At 42.0% G+C, this 20,753-nt stretch overlaps 1 protein-coding gene across 2 annotated transcripts in view; it reads right to left on the bottom strand.

Moving 5' to 3' along the window:
• The window catches only part of rad50 (DNA repair protein rad50), a 208,353-nt gene that overhangs the window by 47,246 nt on the left and 140,354 nt on the right, over positions 1-20,753 (bottom strand). For both annotated transcript variants that reach the window (XM_070094544.1, XM_070094545.1), the window contains 5 exons: positions 14,902-15,050; positions 11,496-11,701; positions 4,609-4,778; positions 4,299-4,499; positions 3,616-3,822 (listed from right to left, as the gene is read on the bottom strand). In XM_070094544.1, coding sequence (XP_069950645.1) covers positions 3,616-3,822; positions 4,299-4,499; positions 4,609-4,778; positions 11,496-11,701; positions 14,902-15,050 — 933 coding nt within the window. The remainder of the gene's footprint in view (positions 1-3,615; positions 3,823-4,298; positions 4,500-4,608; positions 4,779-11,495; positions 11,702-14,901; positions 15,051-20,753) is intronic.

Raw genomic sequence — 20,753 nt, 5'->3', positions numbered from 1 at the left:
TTGTGGGTGAGGGACTTGGACTTCCAGCAAGCGTGCGTGAGCGTGTTAGATAGGAATGAATGGAGATGAATGGTATTTGGGACCTGACGATCTGTTGGAGTGTGAGCAGGGTAATATTTAGTGAAGGGATTCAGGGAAACCGGTTATTTTTATATAGCCGGACTTGAGTCCTGGAAATGGGAAGTACAATGCCTGCACTCTAAAGGAGGGGTTCGGGATATTAGCAGTTTGGAGGGATATGTTGTGTATCTTTATAGGTATCTGCTTCTAAACTGTTGTGTTCTGAGCACCTCTCCAAAAACAGTGATTGTGTGTGAGTGAGGTGAAAGTGTTGAATGATGATTTAAGTATTTTCTTTTTTGGGATTTTCTTTCTTTTTTGGTTCACCCTGCCTCGGTGGGAGACGGCCGACTTGTTAAAAAAAAAAAATTCTATTCACTCATGCGCAAGTACCACTCACATTAAATCGTGTGTGTGGGGAAGTACCCTGTCTGGTGTGTGGGGAAGTACCCTGGTTGGTGTGTGGAGAAGTGCCCTGGCTGGTGTGTGAGGAAGTGCCCTGGCTGGTGTGTGTGTGTGAGTGAGTGTGTATGTGGGGGGGAAATACCGGAACTCGTTCGTAAGTTGGATGGTACCTGTATTTGTCTAACTTATTTTTGTTATTCAAGTAATAGCGTGTATATCCTTTTACTCATGTGCAAATTAACTGTTCTACCACATTGTATTACTACTACAACTTATATCACTACCACTACTACTACCACTAGTATTACACCTCACTCTTAGCCTATATAGTATACCCTCTGTGTCCATGTACTGTTTGTAACGGCTTGACAAAGCTCCTGGAGTGAAACGTTGCCACAATAAAATGTCACATTAGTTGCACTTGTGTCCTTTTACTTTACATATTGTTGGTAATTCTACCAACATATATACAACCATGATATTTGTTATCAGTGACCTAAAATTAGTTGGAAATTGCTACTGTGGCCTTGGAAGCATTTTGGTTGTTGACCAGTGTTTAATAATTTTGAACATACTCTCTTGATTTTACTTGTAAGGCCCTAGTGTGCAGAGGCCTGTGTATTGACGAGTGCAGATGATAATGTTTTGCTGGCAGGCTAAAAGGCCAGCACAAAGGTTATGAGGGAGGGGGGTGCCAGAGCCCCACAGTTTTATACGTATATGTTATTAGTACCACTGTACTAGAGGGTTTATGTAATATGTAGAGAGTCTACCTACCTACCTGGTGGGCATTCCAGGGTAGGTTGAATGTTGTGTATGTAAATTTATTATTAATATAGTTATATTTTTATAAAAGTGAATTTAATTGCCCTTCTTAACCCTTAAACTGTCCAAATGTAGATCTACGTTTGCTCGTGTAGCGCTCTGAACGTAGATCTAAGTTTTTTTTTTTTTTTACATTGTTTCTTATGGAGAAAATCAAGGTTGGAGCACTACGCATGCAAATGTAGATCTACATTTGGACAGTTTAAGGGCTAATAATAGTATAAATATTGACCATTTACTTACTGCTTTTTGTGAAGAAACATGCTTGGAACTAGGTTGGTGTATGTGCTTTAAATATTTTAAATGCCCCTAGAAAGACTGTTATCCTTAGGCACAAGTACATATTTTTAGGTAACTTAATAAACTACATTACAATAGATTATACCAAGAAAAGAATTTAACATCAACAGAGCAATGATGATGGTAATGTACAAACTAGACACATGTAGGCAGCCTGTACTGTCTGCACAGACAGCCTATTCTGTTTGCCAGCTTAGTTCATATTTTCCAGCACTCTGGTGCTGCCCTCTCTAGGCCTGCCCAGGTCAGTGGGACGCTGGTCCCACTCGCTCACTCTCTCAGCAGCCTAGACTCAGACAACAAGCATACTCCTCTCTCCCTAGTGGGCATAAACACACAAGCCTGTGTACCCACCACGACTTTATTTGCAAAGTAAGAAGCCTCCGAAGACGTTTATCATTGAACCCCGATCTGCCACCAAACAAACTGGTTATACACATGTGCAACATTAATTTACTAACATTACACATTGTTTATTTTATACCTTTGTCACATTATTTTATACCTTTGTCTTGTGAGATACAGCAATAATTATCACTAAAAAAATGATGAGGAAGCAAGCCAGGCCAGACTCTTGATCTAGAAAATTTTAAATACTAGGCAAGAAACTGGAATAACTGAAACCCCCATGAACTCTCAGAAATTGACAAGTAAAACACACGTGCAACAGTTTGGTATCAGATGTTTGAGAGTGGAAGTGTCAGCAGATGGGTCTATGAAAGATGAGGTGAATCAAAGAATTGATGAGGAGAAAAGGGTAAGCAGTGCACTTGGGAGTTTGTGGAGACAAAGAATTTTGTCCCTGGAAGCAAAGAGGGGAATGTATGAGAATGTAGTTTTACCAACGCTTCTATGTGGGTGTGAAGCATGGGTGATGAATGTTGCAGTGAGAAGGCTGGAGGCAGTGGAGATGTCATGTCTGAGGGCTATGTGTAGTGTGAATATAATGCAGAGAATTTGGAAGTTACGAGGAGGTGCAGGATTGCCAAAACTGTTGTCCAGAGGGCTGAGGAAGGGTTGTTGAGGTGGTTCAGACATGTAGAGAGAATGGAACAAAACAGAATGACTTCGAGTGTATAAATCTGTAGTGGAGGGAAGGCGGGTTAGGAGTCGGCCTAGGAAAGGTTGGAGGGAGGGGGTAAAGGAGGTTTTGTGCACAGGGAGCTTGGACTTCCAGCAAGCTCGCATGAGCGTATTTGATAGAAGTGAATGGAGACAAATGGTTTTTTAATACTTGACGTGCTGTTGGAGTGTGAGCAAAGTAACATTTATGAAGGGATTCAGGGAAACCGGCAATGCCGGACTTGAGTCCTGGAGACGAGAAGTACAGTGTCTGCACTTTGAAGGAGGGGTGTTAATGTTGCAGTTTTATAAACTGTAGTGTAAAGCACCCCTCTGGCAAGACAGTGATGGAGTGAATAATAATGAAAGTTTTTCTTTTTTGGGCCACCCTGCCTTGGTGGGAATCGGCCGATGTGTTAATAATAATAAAAAAAAAATTGATGAGACATTTCACCTGTTCAGCAGGCTTCTTCAGTCGAAATACATAGACAACAGTAGTATGGGGGATGTTGATGAGAGGTAATCAGTCCCTCAGCATTGATGAGGGATTGAGCACCCATATTCTGAATGAAGAAGCCCGATGAGCAGGTTGTGCACGTCTCTCTTACTCATCTACTTGTAAGTATTGCATACCATTAATATAATTGAATTATTTGAATCTCAGAAATTTAAATATGGATGATTGTAACCATGACCAAAAGAAGCTGGTTAGTTAGTAAGGCTAAACTTAGTATTATCTTCCAGTGACTAATAGACTACACATTCCCACTAGAAGTGAACTACCACAGAGTGGATCATACAGCCAACAAATGAAAGTGATACATGGAAATAGGCATAAAAATGAAGGGTCAAGAGTTCAATATTCAAGAAAGATGTCAACACAAGAATGAGAATGTTCTTAATAGAGGTACAACCGGATACAAAGAGGCAATCATTATGATGATTAACACAAAAATTACTTACTCTCTGATTGGTTATTTCCTTGTGGATATTACGATTTTGCTCTTCAAGTGACCTTTTGCTTGATTCTAGAGAGGCCACTTTTGCCTGGATGGATGTTACTTGTTGACGACTCTCCATTAGCTGTTTTTCTTCACCTCCAGTCACATAGGAAGCTATGCTTTTTTGTAGTTCATTCACAGATCTATGCTTTTCAGAAATCATAATAACCTGCAAGGAAAAATAGAAACCTACATAATAAAGAAAACTACTGATGCAGTACCTTCTTTTTTTTACCAAGGACTAGTAAATAGAAGATTGGATTATGTAGTGTTTCAGTTGAATTCTTTTCCTTCTGCACTAAAGCAATATTTCTTATGTCTTATTACCAATGACACTTTTTCATTCCCAATGTAAACATACCTGTCTAGAATTGTATAGCAAACAATGAAGTTATAAAAACTTACCTTAGTGTAAAAAATTCCTATTACATACTTTATACTTTTTGAAAAACAAAGGCATCAACCATACAAAATAAATTTAAGATCATTTGTGATATTTTTTTATAACTGACAAATCTTTACCCAACAAATCCTTTCAGTAAGCATTATTAAGCATTTTTCTAAGTCTTCAAAGTAGCATCTTAGCCCTTACATATCTTTTAATCTATCAATTTGATAAAAATATACTGTGACACTGCTACACACCTTCTGATTTTGTGTTTCAATCCAGGCTTCCTTTCCTTGAATAACCTTGGTTTTCTCTCCTAATTTACTGGTAATCTGATATTTGAATGGGGCCACCTCTGCCTGTGCTGCATCACGCTCTTCCATCAGACGCTTCCGGTCCTCCTCTAATCTTGACACCTCTTCCTTTAATTTTTCCGTTTCCTGCAGTTTGGTCTTCATCTACACAAGAAGAATATTTAACTTTAGGAAAGAAAAAATAAGCACTGAATCATAAATCCAAAACAAAAATACCCAATGTATACAAATAAAGATAAACACGACTACTCACATTTAATTCTTGACTACAAAGTCTTAATTTACGATCCTTAAGGACCTGCACTTTTTCCTTATGCTCCTGTAGCTGGTCTTGAAGGTCTTCAACTTTAGTCTGGGACTTACGAAGTTCATCTTCTAAATGACTTTGTTGGCTCATGGCCTCTTCCATGCCAATCCCACCATCTTGTAAACAAATGAATTATTAGGCATTATTCAAACTGATGTACTGTATTAGTACTACAGGGAAACAGAAAAAGTACTACACTTGTACAGAACAATCAGTTGATACTGGTGTAGATATAGATACCATAGGAGAGGAAAAACTCATATGGAGACAAAAACATTTAAAACTATTACAGATCTCAACCTCCAACTGAGGTCCTTTTCAGTAGATACAAAGAAATAAGTGAACAGGTAGGGAGAGAGGGGGGAGGTAGGTAGGTATGTAGTGTGTGTGTGTGTGTGTGTGTGTGTGTGTGTGTGTGTGTGTGTGTGTGTGTGTGTACTCACCTAATTGTACTCACCTAATTGTGGTTGCAGGGGTCGAGACTCAGCTCCTGGCCCCGCCTCTTCACTGATCGCTACTGGATCCTCTCTCTCTCTGCTTCCTGAGCTTTGTCATACCTCTTCTTAAAACTATGTATGGTTCCTGCCTCCACTACTTCACTTGCTAGGCTATTCCACTTGCTGACAACTCTATGACTGAAGAAATACTTCCTAACGTCCCTGTGACTCGTCTGAGTCTTCAGCTTCCAGTTGTGACCCCTTGTCCCTGTGTCCCCTCTCTGGAACATCCTATCTCTGTCCACCTTGTCTATTCCCCGCAGTATCTTGTATGTCGTTATCATGTCTCCCCTGACCCTTCTGTCCTCCAGTGTCGTCAGTCCGATTTCCTTTAACCTTTCCTCGTACGACATTCCCTTGAGCTCTGGGACTAGCCTTGTTGCAAACCTTTGTACTTTCTCTAACTTCTTGACGTGCTTGACCAGGTGTGGGTTCCAGACTGGTGCTGCATACTCCAGTATGGGCCTAACATACACAGTGTACAGTGTCTTGAACGATTCCTTATTAAGGTATCGGAACGCTATTCTCAGGTTTGCCAGGCGCCCGTATGCTGCAGCGGTTATTTGGTTGATGTGTGCCTCCGGTGATGTGCTCGGTGTTATGGTCACCCCAAGGTCTTTCTCCCTGAGTGAGGTCTGTAGTCTTTGTCCACCTAGCCTATACTCTGTCTGCGGTCTTCTTTGCCCCTCCCCAATCTTCATGACTTTGCATTTGGCTGGATTGAATTCGAGAAGCCAGTTACTGGACCACATGTCCAGCCTCTCCAGGTCTCTTTGCAGTCTTGCCTCATCCTCGTCCGATTTAATTCTTCTCATCAACTTCACGTCATCTGCGAACAGGGACACTTCAGAGTCTATTCCTTCCATCATGTCGTTCACATATATCAAAAATAGCACTGGTCCTAGAACTGACCCCTGTGGGACCCCGCTCGTAACAGGCGCCCACTGTGATACCTCTTCACGTACCATGACTCGTTGCTGCCTCCCTGTCAGGTATTCCCTTATCCATTGCAGTGCCCTTCCTTTTACGTGTGCCTGATCCTCCAGCTTCTGCACTAATCTCTTGTGGGGAACTGTGTCAAAGGCCTTCCTGCCGTCTAGGAAAACGCAATCTACCCAACCCTCTCTCTCGTGTCTTACTTCTGTTACCTTGTCATAAAATTCCAGGAGGTTTGTGATACAAGATTTGCCTTCCATGAACCCATGCTGGTTTTCATTTATAATCTTGTTCCTTTCCAGGTGTTCGACCACTCTCCTCCTGATAATCTTCTCCATGACTTTGCACACGATACATGTCAGAGACACAGGTCTGTAGTTTAGTGCCTCGTTTCTGTTTCCTTTCTTAAATATGAGGACTACATTAGCTGTCTTCCATTTCTCAGGTAGTTGCCCAGTTTCAAGGGATGTGTTGAAGATTGTGGTTAGAGGCACACACAGCATCTCTGCTCCTTCTCTAAGGACCCATGGGGAGATGTTGTCCGGTCCCATCGCCTTTGAGGTGTCAAGGTCACTTAAGAGCTTCTTCACCTCCTCCTCAGTTGTTCGTATGTCATCCAACACTTGTTGGTATATTCCCTCTTGATGTTCCCTTCTGTTCTGTCTTCCCACAGCCCTTCCTGTCTCTACTGTAAAAACTTCCTTAAATCTCCTGTTCAGCTCCTCACATACCTCCTGATCATTTCTTGTGAGTTCTCCACCTTCTGTCCTTAATCTGATCACCTGGTCTTTGACTGTTGTCTTCCTCCTGATGTGGCTATACAACAGTTTCGGGTCAGTCTTGATTCTCGATGCTATGTCATTTTCATACTGTCTCTGGGCCTCCCTCCTTACTTCCTAACTTCCCTGTGACTCGTATGAGTCTTCAGCTTCCAATTGTGACCCCTTGTTTCTGTGTCCCCTCTCTGGAACATCCTGTCTCTGTCCACCTTGTCTATTCCCCGCAGTATCTTGTATGTCGTTATCATGTCTCCCCTGACCCTTTTGTCCTCCAGTGTTGTCAGTCCAATTTTCCTCAACCTTTCCTCGTACGACATTCCCCTGAGCTCTGGAACTAGCCTTGTTGCAAACCTTTGTACTTTCTCTAACTTCTTGACGTGCTTGACCAGGTGTGGCTCCAGGTTTTCCCAGTCAATCTCCCTGTGGTTGAAATCACCCATAACCAGCAACTTTGCTCTGCTGGAGTGAGCTCTTCCTGCCACCTCAGCAAGTGTGTCCACCATTGCTCTGTTGCTCTCTTCATATTCCTCTCTTGGCCTCCTGCAGTTCTATGGTGGATTATACATCACTGCAATGACCACCTTGTGCTCCTCAGACTGAAGTGTACCTACTATATAGTCCCTTTCTCCTGTCTCGTCTATGCCTCCCATTTTCTCAAAATACCATTGGTTTTTTTACGAGCAGAGCAACTCCTCCTCCCCCTCTGCTCCTATCTTTCCTCATGATCTGGTATCCTGGTGGGAAGATTGCATCAGTTATTGTCTCCATGAGTTTTGTTTCTGTAACTGCTATGATGTCTGGGAACTTCTCATTGACTCTTTCTTGCCATTCCTCATATTTATTCGTTAATCCATCCACATTTGTGTACCAAACCTTCAACTTCTGTTCTAATACTGTAACTGTGGTCCTGGGGGAATACTGGGGTTGGGAGAGCAGGAGCCCTGGTGGGGGCCTGTGGGGGTTGCAGTGGAGGTGGAGGAAGAGCTCCCATAGGGGGTTGCTGTAGGAGTAGGGTTCGTGGTGCGGGGGGTGGGAAAAGAGGGATCGGTGTGTGATGGTTGGTTTAGATTGTTCAGTTGCCTTCGGGGTGCTGTGGTTGGAGTCCTTCTGTAGGTGTTTTGGGGGGTGTGCTTGTCCTTCCACCTGTGCCTGGGTTATTCTGCTCTTCTTTGTCATTTCCTCCCATTCCTCCTTTCGTTTTTGCACTCTCTCTTTCAGTATCCTCCTTTCCTCCTGTGTTCTGTCTCGATCGAGGTACACACTCTTGAACTCCTGTTTGTCTCTCAGCCGTGCTTTCTCCTGCAAGATCATGGTTCAAGTTGATTCTGCCTTGAAAATTACTTTGAGAGGCCGTTTCCTTCTCTCTCTGAACCACCCGATTCTCTGAAAATTTGTCACCTGGGTCATGTCTCCCTCGCCTATCACCTTCATGATACCTTCAATCGCTTTTTTCTCCTGTTTTCTTTCATCATAAGTTTCCCCTTCAGCTTCGTCTAGCCCATAGACAAAAACTGATCTCTCCCTTTCCGCCTCCCATTGCATCCTCTGAGGTGTTTTAGTTCCTTCCTGTGGAGTGTTCCTTCCTTCAATCCGTTCCCTAGCTGTGGCCCCTATGCTCATTGGTTTGTCCTTCCTGCTCACCTGTTCCTGGCCCCCACAAGTGTCTGGTAAGGTCCCTGCACATGTCCTAGTTACTTCAATGTCTTCCAACCTCTCATGCTGTCCTAGTGTTCTCCCTGTCTTTGTTTTGGCCCCATGTGGGTTTGACAGGACCTCTGCATACTTTTTAGCTTCCATGCTCCCTTCAGACCCTTTATCCGTGTCTGATGTAAATATTGCTGATGCTACTTCTGTATCATCTTTATCTCTAGGCTGTTTCAGATTTCTCAGCTCCTCTTCTAATCTCTGTATCTTGGTTTCTGCTACTGTGGCATGTTGCTCCCACCTTCTGCACTCTGCTGCTAACCTCTCCTCCATTTTCCTTGCAAGCTCATCTAGCCTCCTTCCCCAGTCTTCCTCCCTTTTTTTGAGCTCTGCCTCCCAGTCCACCCTCCCAAATTCGTCTGTCGGGCCCTTGGCTCTCATCCTAGTTCTAGGTTGCCCCATTGCACCACAGAAGGAAGGGGGAGAGATGGTTAGGGGGAGGGGGGATGGATGGTTATGGGGGAGGGGGAGGATGTTTATTGGAGGGGGATAGATGGTTTGTGTGTGTGTGTGTGTGTGTGTGAGAGAGAGAGAGAGAGAGAGAGAGAGAGGGAGAGAGAGAGAGTGAGAGAGAGTGAGAGGGAGTGAGAGAGTGAGAGAGAGAGAGAGAGAGAGGGAGAGAGAGAGGAGAGGAGGTGAGAGAGTGAGGAGAGTGAGAGAGTGAGAGGTGAGAGTGAGAGAGAGTGAGGAGAGTGAGAGGAGTGAGAGAGGAGAGAGGTGAGAGAGAGGTGAGGTGAGGAGTGAGGAGAGGTGAGGTGAGGTGAGAGGTGAGAGAGGTGAGGGGTGGGAGGAGTGGGGAGGAGAGTGAGGAGGTGAGGTGAGAGGTGAGGAGTGAGAGGTGAGGTGGGAGGTGAGGAGTGAGGTGAGAGGTGAGGAGAGAGGTGAGAGGTGAGGTGAGGAGGAGGTGAGAGAGGTGAGGAGGAGGTGAGGAGGTGAGGTGGGAGGTGAGGTGAGGTGAGGTGAGGTGGGGTGAGGTGAGTGAGGTGAGGTGAGGTGAGGTGAGGTGGGGAGGTGGAGGAGGAGAGGGTGAGGTGAGGTGAGAGAGGTGGGGAGAGAGTGGAGAGGTGAGAGGTGAGGAGTGAGGAGGAGAGAGGTGAGGAGAGTGAGAGGTGAGAGGTGAGGTGAGGAGGTGAGAGGAGGTGAGGAGGTGGGGAGGTGAGGTGGGAGGTGAGGTGAGGTGAGGAGGTGAGGTGAGGTGAGAGGTGGGGAGAGTGAGGTGAGAGGTGAGGTGAGGTGGGGAGGTGGGAGTGAGGTGAGAGAGTGAGAGAGGTGAGAGTGAGGGTGAGGTGTGAGAGGTGAGGATGAGGAGGTGAGGAGTGAGAGGTGAGGAGGTGTGAGGTGAGGAGGTGAGGTGAGGTGGAGGTGAGAGAGGTGAGGAGGTGAGGTGGAGGTGAGGAGAGTGAGAGGGGTGAGGAGAGAGAGAGAGTGAGAGGGGAGGTGAGGAGTGAGGTGAGAGAGTGAGAGGTGAGGTGGGAGGAGTGAGGAGGTGAGAGAGGTGAGTGAGTGAGAGTGAGGTGAGTGTGAGAGGTGAGTGAGAGAGAGTGAGAGAGAGAAAGAGTGAGAGTGAGTGAGAGAGAGAGTGTGTGTGAGAGCGAGCGTGCACATGCGTGTAGGAATTGTGGGTAGTTCCTTGCAGTTTCTGGGATATATACAAACTGGTGGATGGAGCATCACATAGTTAGGATGGAGCATTTTGGATCCTCTAGGTGCTGCTCTTATTTAGGAATGTAATGGTGTCTGGGCTAGTGTTGTACAAGTGCCCAAAGTGTGAAGACATCTAAGGGCAGGCTGACCCAAGTTAGGAGTAAGACTGTGAAGATGTCTGGGCTATTGGTGCATTAATGCCTAATTAAACTCAGTGCTGCAATAAATTTTTTAGTGCATACAGTATTTGGCAGTTACATGTAGTTCAAAATTTCCTTTCAAGATGCTAAACTTTAGTTTTGCCTGAATGCTGCGTCCCTGAATTTTCATTTATAAGAGTCTTCACTTTTGTAGCTACTAACACCTTCCCAGTTGACTGTGTTGCTAAAATTAATATGTTCAAAAAGCACAGAAATCTTCTGACACTACCAGAGTACTTGTATTCTATAATCAGAATCCCAAGAGCCCTGCCATTATTTTTTAATCTCACTGGTTGCTTCCCACTAAGGTAGGGTGACCCAAAAAAGGGAACACATTCAACATCATTCAATTGCTGTCTTGTCTTAAGTACACTAAATTAAAATTATTGCACAAAACTTGGTCAAGTCAATATATCTCTTTTGACTTTTTTTTGTGGTCCTTTGAAAAACATTTGCTTAATTTATCTGGGTAGGAAAAGAACAAAAATCCTGTTGTGGAATGGTATGACTGATTCTATTGCTACATTGCCTTCTTTCTGTTTTGTTGAATTATCCATTTTAAAGTAAGATTTTATTTTATTGGCTTTAGCCCTGATTCATGCTCTCCATGTCCAACCAAGTGAGAAAATAATCCTCTCTATATCCAATCTAATAAGGCAAACACTGTTTCTATGTCCAAACTCAAGAAAAGAGCATTCTCTCTCTACATCATAAATGATTTTCATTAAGTGGAGCATTCAGCTAAATCCTTATTTCCAAAGGATTGGAAATTCTACATTAGTACATTTCCAAAACTTTTCACAATTATTTTTCACAATCAAATTAAGTTTTGGTATGAAACTAATATACAACTTAAAAAAAAAAATAGTTTACCACACTTATGACATATTGCAACTTTGACTTCCTAAGCATGAAAAAATTAATCTCTAAAAATGAAAGAATCATGTTATTTATATTTGCAAAACAGTATGACAAATATGTGTTGGGAGTACATAATAAAATATTATTTACATTAACTGGTGAAATAAGAAAATATTTACTAAAAAAATAAATCAATTTAAGAAAATTCACACCTGAGCTGCCTAAAGTTGCCTGAAGGTCTTCAATTTGATCCTTAAGCTGTTTAATTTTGCGCAAGTTATTATCTATCATAATTATATCTGGCTGCATCTGTGTAGCTGTCTCCTCATCGCTTTGGTTAATTTCCAAAATTTCTGTCTTTGACTCTAATTCTAAACAAACTGCTTCCAGTTCAGACGTTTCAGCATTCATCTGAGCTCTGTGAATATATTATAATTGATAATTAGCATCATTACATTATATACTGTACTAGGAAAAGTACACTATCACAAAAATATCCCTATCAATGGCCTACTTTTACTGGAAATTGTCCCATTCCCTCCTCCACCCCCTACCCTGAGCCTCATTCTCCATAAAAACACTTTACTGCTTTTAGCAACCTACTACCTTTTCCATACAATTGCATCATCTGCCACACTGCTTGCCTATATAACCTATCATATGCCTTTTCTAAATGTATAACTGCAACTAGCAGTTCCTTGCCTTTATCTAATTATTCACTTACATGCTTCAATGTGAACACATTTTCTAAACATCCCATACTTTTCCTAAATCCTTCTTCCACTGCAGTCCTATTTTGTCTTACCCTTGACTTTTTTAATAATTTAACCATACACTTTGCCTAGTATATTCAAAAGGCTTATTACCCTATAATTCTTACACACTTTTTTTCCCTTTTTCCCCTTATACAAATAAACTATGCATGTATTCTGCTGCCAATCCTTAAGTACCCTCAATTCTTTCAAGCATATATGGAACAAATACACCAGCCACTCCAAAATTATAACCTCACAAGCTTTCACTGTCCATATTCCAAAAATTGATATGCTCCCAGTGACACTTTAAAAAATAATCTTCTGAAATGATACAGAATCTTTTTCTGAAAGTAATGACTCCAAAAGTATGAAATTTGATGGAAAACTTACAGAATTAAACAGGTGCAAAGATAGTGGACTGGGTGCAATTTACACACTGGCAAATTTGCCAACTTTGAATCCTATTTTAAGTCAATCTCACTGCTCCATTTGACCAAATTTATAGCTAATTCGCTAATATGCCCTCCTTTCTATAACTCCACAAGTCGGTAATTTGAACAATTTTACACAAAATTAAAAATACCATTTTAGAAAAAAGTGGAAAATAAACAATGTAGACATTTCCTTTGTTCATCAATCATTCCCCAGGCTTCTCCTGTATTACACTTGTCTTCCATTTTGAATTCATAATCACATAAAATATAAGATTTACTCTATTTCCCGGATAATAAAATACAACTAGGAATGATTGGTCATGATTTATGGCATCCCAGTAATTGAACCAAGACATTTTTAAAAACTCTTAAAACAGATTAAAGGTGTAGGAAGCCTTACCCATCCTCAGGAAAATAAGCAAAAATTGAATATTTCAGCTAATTTGAGCCAATTTCAAGTTACTTCTAGTCCTCAAACCAACCAAATTCATCTCTTTTTTTCAGTAATATATCTTCTATTCTATCAAATATCAAGAAATAGCTAACAAAATCATAAAAACCATCCCAGAAAACAACTCAATGTCACCATTCTAAACCAAACACAAACGAAATTTTGCTTTTCCTATCATGAACAGCATGGAGGCAAGATTTTTTTTATACTGTGTTAAATCACACAGACCCATTCTCTCGTTTCTATGCCAAAATTTACCAATCACAGCTTATCTCAGTGATCTGAGCTCATGATGTAGAACTACACGAGAGACCCCTGGCTTCAATGACAATTCAATGTGATGGTCACTGAAAGGGTTAATATCTCAATCTTAATCCCATCTGTCCCAGCTGCTTTACTGCCTTTCACTCTACCCACTGCTGCTTTCACTTTTTTCCACATACAGTGGACCCTCGCCTAACGAACGCATCGCATAACGTTAAATCCGCCTAACAAAGAGTTTGAGAGTAAAAATTTTGCCCCGCCTAACGATAAAAAACTCGCCCAACATGATTCATCTGGGACCTGTCCACACGTGGCCTCAGCTGCCCCTTGGGTGCCAGTGTTTACAAGCCAGCCAGTGTGGTTGCACCTACACATACATTTGATACATTTCACATTATCCCAGTGTTTTTAGTGCTTGTAACTGCAAAATAAGTCACCTTGGGCCCCAAAAAAGCTTTTAGTGCCAACCCTGTGGTAAAAAGGGTGAGAATTAGTATGGAAATGAAGAAAGAGATAACTGCAAAGTGCGAAAGTGGAGTGCATGTCTCGGAGATGGCCAGGTTGTATACCAAACCCCAATCAACCATCACTACTATCTTGGTCAGCAAAACGGCAATCAAGGAAGCTGTTCTTGCAAAAGGTGCCACAACTGAGGAAATTGCTTCAGAGGAGGGGAGAGAGAAATTGAGGAAGTTGCCCTCTTCAATGATTAAGGAAATGTGTACAATGTGGTCAAATGTGCAAACCTTTATGGAGGAAAATCACCCTGACACAGCTATTGCAAGTCGTGCTCGTGACTTTTACAATGACAATGTTGTGAACCACTTCAGGAAAATCTTGAAGGAATGTGAGGCACAGAGCTCTATGGACAGATTTTTGGTGACTCTCAAGTTGTTCCCAGTGGCATTAAAAGAAGAAGGAAAATAACCCCAGAAAAGGACGTGTTACCTCAAGTCCTCATGGAAGGGGATTCCCCTTCCAAACAATAACAACTTCAATCAACTCCCCTCCTTCCATCCCATCAATCATCATCAAATCTTCAATAAAGGTAAGTGTCATGTATTCTTTATTTAGTACAGTAGTAACTGTGCATGTCTTTCTTCTTTTTGGGTGTATAAAAATGTATATTTCATTTGGTAAAATTTTTTTTTTCATACTTTGGGGTGTCAGGAACGGATTAATTTGATTTCCATTATTTATAGGGAAAATTTATTCAGCTAACGATAATTTCAGCTAACGATGAGCTCTCAGGAACGGATTAATATTGTTAGGCGAGGGTCCACTGTATACATCTGGCTCATCCTTACTCCTACAAGACGTTATTCCTCCCTGCCCACTGCATGAAATCACCGCTTCGCTTTTATTAATATTTAACAGCTCCTCAAAATGCTCTCTCCTTACCAGCACTTCCGCTTTCCACACCTAGTATCTTCCCTCTTTCATTTTCAACTGTTAAGCCCATTGGATTCCCCAGTTTTTTTTTTTTTCAATTTATTAATCTCTCTTCAAAACTGTTTCTTATTCACATCAAAATCTGCTGATATGCATTCTCTAATTGGCTCTCCTTTTGTACTACTTCACCACTCATTTAACCTCTTTTTCTCTCTCCACACTGCCATCTGTATATATGAAAAAAAAACATCATGTGCTAACTTGTTGCATATTCCCTTCCTTTTCTAAGAAATAACTTCCCAAATTTTCATGTTATACATACCGAATTTTCTCCAGTTCAGCAGCTGCACGATTGGCTTGATCTCGCTGGGGCTTAAGTTGTATCATTTGCTCGTGTAGTTTCTCTTCCTTTGCAAGTTTCTCCTTTACAGATTCTAGCTTTCCTGGGACACTACTTACCTTCCTTTCCAACTAACATAGAAAAAAAATCAGTACTTTACTTACACTGCAACAATAATTGATTAACATTTAAGACCCTGAAAATTGGTAAAAAACTATTTAAATGTAAACAAAAAGGTTAAAAAATAAAACATATATTGTACTGTTATGGTAAAAGAGATAGGGAAAGTACAATCAAGTTTCAGACTTGTCATACATATCTACAGAAACAGAGCTAAGCTCATGGTGTCCTATCATCACATAATTTTTTAAAAAATTTCCATGAATGAAACTAAAAATTCTAGGTAGTAAGTTGGTAGACAGCAACTGCCCAGGGAGGTACTACCGTCCTGCCAAGTGAGTGCAAAACGAAAGCCTGTAATTGTTTTACATGATAGTAGGATTGCCGGTGTCCTTTTTTGTCTCTTAAACATGCAAGATTTCAGGTACGTCTTGCTACTTCTGCTTACACTTAGGTCACACTACACATACAGTGGATCCCCGCCTTTCAGCGGCCGTGACTTTCGTGAAATCCAACTTTCAGCAACTTTTTTCAGCAAAATATAGCCTCACGGTTCATGATTGGCCTCGTGATTCGGCGACCGTCTGGTATGCGTCCGAGCGGCATCCCAGCGTCAGCGTGCACACAAAGCCAGTCTCCCGCACCATTCACACTTAGTGTGCCATTGTTTATCAGCGAGTGACTATGCATGGGTTCATACGATACATTTCATAATAATCCATTGCTTTTTGTGCTTGCAACTGCTAAATAAGTCATCATGGGCCCAAAGAAAGCTAGTGCCAGCCCTTTGGTAAAGAAAATGAGAAACACGATCAAATTAAAGAAAGAAATCATTGAAAAAAACGAAAGCGGAATGTGTGTTTCAGAGCTTGCTAGGATGTATGGTAAACCCCATTCAACCATCACTTCGATTGTGGTGAAGGGAAAGGAAATCAAGGAAGCTGTTGTTCCAAAACAGGTAGATATGCTGAGAAAAAAAAAGAGATCACAAAATCCTCGAAGAAGTGGAGAGATTGTCATTTGTGTGGAGTACCCAAAAACAGTTAGCAGCAGATAGTGTTATGTAGTCGATAATTTGTGAAAAGGCAAGGCAGTTGCATGACAATCTCGTAAAGAAAATGCCTGCAGAGTGGGCTGATGTTTGTGATTTTAAGGCCAACAAAGGCTGGTTTGAGAGATTTAAGAAGCGTAGTGACATACACAGTGTGGTAAGGCATGGTGAGGCTGCCAGTTCTGCCAAAAAAGGCAGCAGAAAAATATGTTCAGGAATTCAAAGGGTACACTGAGACTGAACAATTCAAACCCCAACAAGAGTTCAATTGTGACAAAACAGGCCTGTTTTGGAAGAAAATGCCAATGAGGACCTACATCATGCAGGAGGAAAAGGCACTGCCAAGACACAAGCCTATGAAAGACAGGCTAACTCTCATGTTTTGTAGTAATGCTAGTGGGAATTGCAAAGTAAAGCCTTTACTGGTGTATCGCTCTGAAAATCCCAGAGTGTTCAAGGAAAACAGTGTCTCCAAGTCTAATTTGTGTATGATGTGGAAGGCTAACAGTAAGGCATGGGTCACGAGGGACATTTTCCTTGATTGGTTCAATTAAGTGTTTGGCCCCAGTGTGAAGAAATACCTCCTCAAAAATAAATTGGAACTCACGTGCCTCCTGGTAATGGACAATGCTACTGCTCATCCTCCAGACTTGGAAGAGCAAATGGTGCAGGAATTTCATTTCATCACAGTGAAGTTCTTGCCCCCTAATACCAGTCCTCTCCTCCAGCCCATGGACCAGCAGGTCATTTCAAACTTCAAAAAACTGTACACCAAAGCATTCTTTCAAAAGTAGAGGAAGGTGCCTTCTTCAAAGATTAAGGACATTTATGCAATGTGGACAAAGGTGCAAACATTTATAGATGTACAATGTACATGTACAATGACAACGTTATGTCCCATTTTAGGGATGTTTTAAAGAAACGCCAGAAACAGATATTTTGTGAGACAGGGGTCCAGTGACTCTCGAGCTGGTCCCAGTGCCATTAAAAAAAGGACTTGGTACCTGAAGTCTTTATGGAAGGGGATTCCCCCTTCCAAACAATATTGTACCATCTTCCTCTCCCCTCCTCCTGTCTTCCATCCACCCAGAAGTCTTCAATAAAGGTAAGAGTAATGTTATTATTATTTAATATATATATGTACTTGATTTCCATTATTAATATATGCATGTACTTGGATTTCCATTATTTCTTACGGGGAAAATGGTTTCGCCATTCAAGAATTTCGACTTTCAGCAGACTCTCTGAAACGGATTAATCATGAAATTCGAGGGTACACTGTACATGCACAAGCATATATATATAAACACACACCTCTGGGTGTTCTTCTATTTTCTTTCTAGTTCTTGTTCTTGTTTATTTCCTCTTATCTCCATGGGGAAGTGGAACAGAATTCTTCCTCCGTAAGCCATGCGTGTTGTAAGAGGCGACTAAAATGAAACTCTTTTTTTTTTGGGGGGGGGGGGGGCCACCCTGCCTCAGTGGGATATGGCCAGTTTGTTGAAAGAAGAAAGAAACTAAATATAGGAGTAAAGTTGTAAAAATAAAAAGCACAATTTACACCGGATGGAGAAACAGGATAGCCCAAAAAACACCAAGAGAAAAAAAAAATTGAATTAGATATAGTACCTACAGCAAAAAATGGAGCCAAAACTGTTCAAACCACCACAGAGAGGAAAGATTCTTATACCACTTACTCAGATGAGTGTGTACACATACGTGTACAGTGGACCCCCGGTTTACGATGGCCTCAACCTACGATAAAACTGACTTACGATGCTTGTCAGCGTAAAAATTTGACCCCGACCTACATTGAAAAACTCGACTTACATCATTCATCCTGAACGCGGCCATCTGGCCTGAGCTAGTGTGACATTGTTTACAAACCAGAGTGGATGGTTGCACGCATACATTCGATAAATTTTGTATTATTCCAGTGTTGTTAGTGCTTGTAACTGTTAAGTAAGCCACCAAGAGCTTATTGAGAATACCGAAAAACAATTAACCCCAGAGGGTTAGCCGCCCAGGATAACCCAAGAAAGTCAGTGTGTCATCGAGGACTAACTTATTTCCAGTGGGGTCCTTAATCTTGTCCCCCAGGATGCAACCCAACACCCAGGTGAACAGGCAAAAATGCCTGGAACTAGTGCTCATATTGGTGAATTTAACGCCAGCAAAGGTTGGTTTGAGAGATTTAAGAATCGTATGACATACACAGTGTGATAAGGCCTGTTCTGGAAGAAAATGCGAAACAGGACCTACATCACTCAGGAGAAAAAGACACTCCCAGTACACAGTGTCTCATCACTCCTCACCACATCTTCAATAAAGGTAAGTGTCATTTATTCTTCATTTAGTACACTAGTACATGCACAATATATATTGTGCATGTATCCTTTTTTTTGTGTGTAGGAAAATGTATATTTCATGTGGTACAAAAAATTTTTTTCATACTTTTGGGTGTCTTGAACGGATTAATTTGATTTTCATTATTTCCTAAGGGGAAAATTCATTTTACTTATGATAATTTCGTCTTACGATGTGCTCTCTGGAATGGATTAATATCGTAAGTCAGGGGTCCACTGTACATGCATATGTAGTGTGACCTAAGTGTACGTAAAAGTAGCAAGATAGTGGATCCTCGCCTAACGAACGCATTGCATAACGTTAAATTCGCCTAACGATACATTTTAACGCTAACATTTTGCCTCGGCTAACGCTAAAAAACTCGCCTAATGATATTCGTTCTCAGGTACCAATTAATATCATTAGGTGAGGGTCCACTGTATAGTAGGGCACCGCTTTACGGCGGTCCACTAATACGGTCATTTTAAATTATGACCAAAACTCTATACGGCTCCCTCCACCTGGCTTTCTAATACGGTCACCGCGCCCCACCCAGTTTGTTTAACCCTTTCAGGGTCTGTCCTGTAGATCTACGGCTTCACGTTCAGGGTCCAAACCATAGATCTACACCAAAATTCTAGCGCCATCAAATTTAGCACGAAAACGCTCATAGGCCTACATGTGAGAGAACGGGTCTGCGTGGTGGGTGTGCGCCATAAACAAAAAATCTAGGCGCCCACATGGCATTGTGGGAATGCCGGCTCAGTTACCTTTGTTCACCATGCCTCGTTGCAAGGCAGCGCTCACACCAAGGAAAACTGGGACTCTCCTCTTCCTATCTGATTGTTCTGACACTGATGGAAGTGGAAATGAAGACGAATTCTTTGGCTTTGATCAGTTAGTGACTGAAAGGAATGACCAGGATATCGATAATAGTGCAGAAAACCCTGACGATCCTCAACCTTCTACCTCTGGTGTGGGCACTCTTCAGTCACGGTCAGTTGTACCTCAACGCAAGAGAAAACTATTATTTTCGCGTGGCCAGGCCTCTGACTTCAGTAATGATGATGACAGTGTCGTGGATTGTAATTTTATTGCTCTTGATGATCATTCGAGTAGTGATAGTGAGGAAACATATTCACCAGTGAAGCGTCGGTATGTACGCCGCCGCATGTGCTCGGGTAGTGTACCCTATGTAGTGCCCAGGGGACGGAGTACATCCCGTAGCCCTACACCAGGTATAGACAGTGATAGTGAGGATGATGTGGCTACACTTGGCATGGATAGACCACAGGCATCAGTAGATGGTGGTAGTGGTGACGGTAGTGAAATGGCCATGCGTGATTCACCAGCCCAGGCTGGGACCCACGCTGCTGACTCCGCAGATCAAGGACAAAGCGGAGCATCAGCCACCAGCCTACCACAACCACAACAACCTGCACAGCCAGCCTATGATGTTCAGTATCCACCAGCAAACTGTATCTGGGATTGGCAGCAAGATCCCAATTTTGTTCCCAATCCCCACCACTTTGATGACTCTCAAAGTGGGATTCTACCTACTTGTTCTCTTGGAACCACGGCCAATGAACTGGAATTTTTTTAAATATTCTTTGACCAGCCCTTGATGGAAATTATTGTCAGGGAAAGTAACAAGTATTTTGAGTACGCCATGGCAAATACGATGAAATCACCACAGTCAAAACAACACCGATGGAAAGAGACGACTGTTGCAGAAATTTATTTGCTTTTTCCAACAATAATGCTTATGCCTCATGTCTATAAGCATAATATAAAAGCATACTGGTCCACAGATCGGCTAATTTCTACCCCGGTCTTCAGTGAAATCATCCCAGTGACTAGGTTTATCTTACTGTTACGTATGCTGCACTTCTCTGACAAAACCAGGCCTGACAGAAGTGACAGGTTATACAAGATTAGAAATGTTTTTATGCATCTCAAACAAAAGTTCAACATGTACTTTTATCCATTCAAGAATCTTGTAATTGACGAGTCTTTGATTTTGTTCAAAGGTAGGCTGTCATTCAAGCAGTATATACCGAGCAAGAGGAAACGCTTTGGTATAAAACTGTTTGTACTCTGTGACTGTGACAGTGGCCTGGTGTTGGATATTGTTGTATACATGGGAAGTAAAACATTGAAAGATACCAAGATGTTATTGGGTATCTCAGGTGACGTAGTGAGAAGCATGATGGCACCTTATCTTGGTAAGGGGCATACATTATATACCGATAACTGGTACACAAGCCCTCTACTCAGTGATTTCTTGCGAGTGAACAAGACAGATGTGTGTGGCACA

Source organism: Cherax quadricarinatus, chromosome 46, assembly GCF_038502225.1.
Source record: "Cherax quadricarinatus isolate ZL_2023a chromosome 46, ASM3850222v1, whole genome shotgun sequence".
NCBI lineage: Eukaryota > Metazoa > Arthropoda > Malacostraca > Decapoda > Parastacidae > Cherax > Cherax quadricarinatus.
The sequence above is the reverse complement of the archived record's forward strand: the minus strand, read 5'-3'. Positions and strand labels throughout refer to the sequence as shown.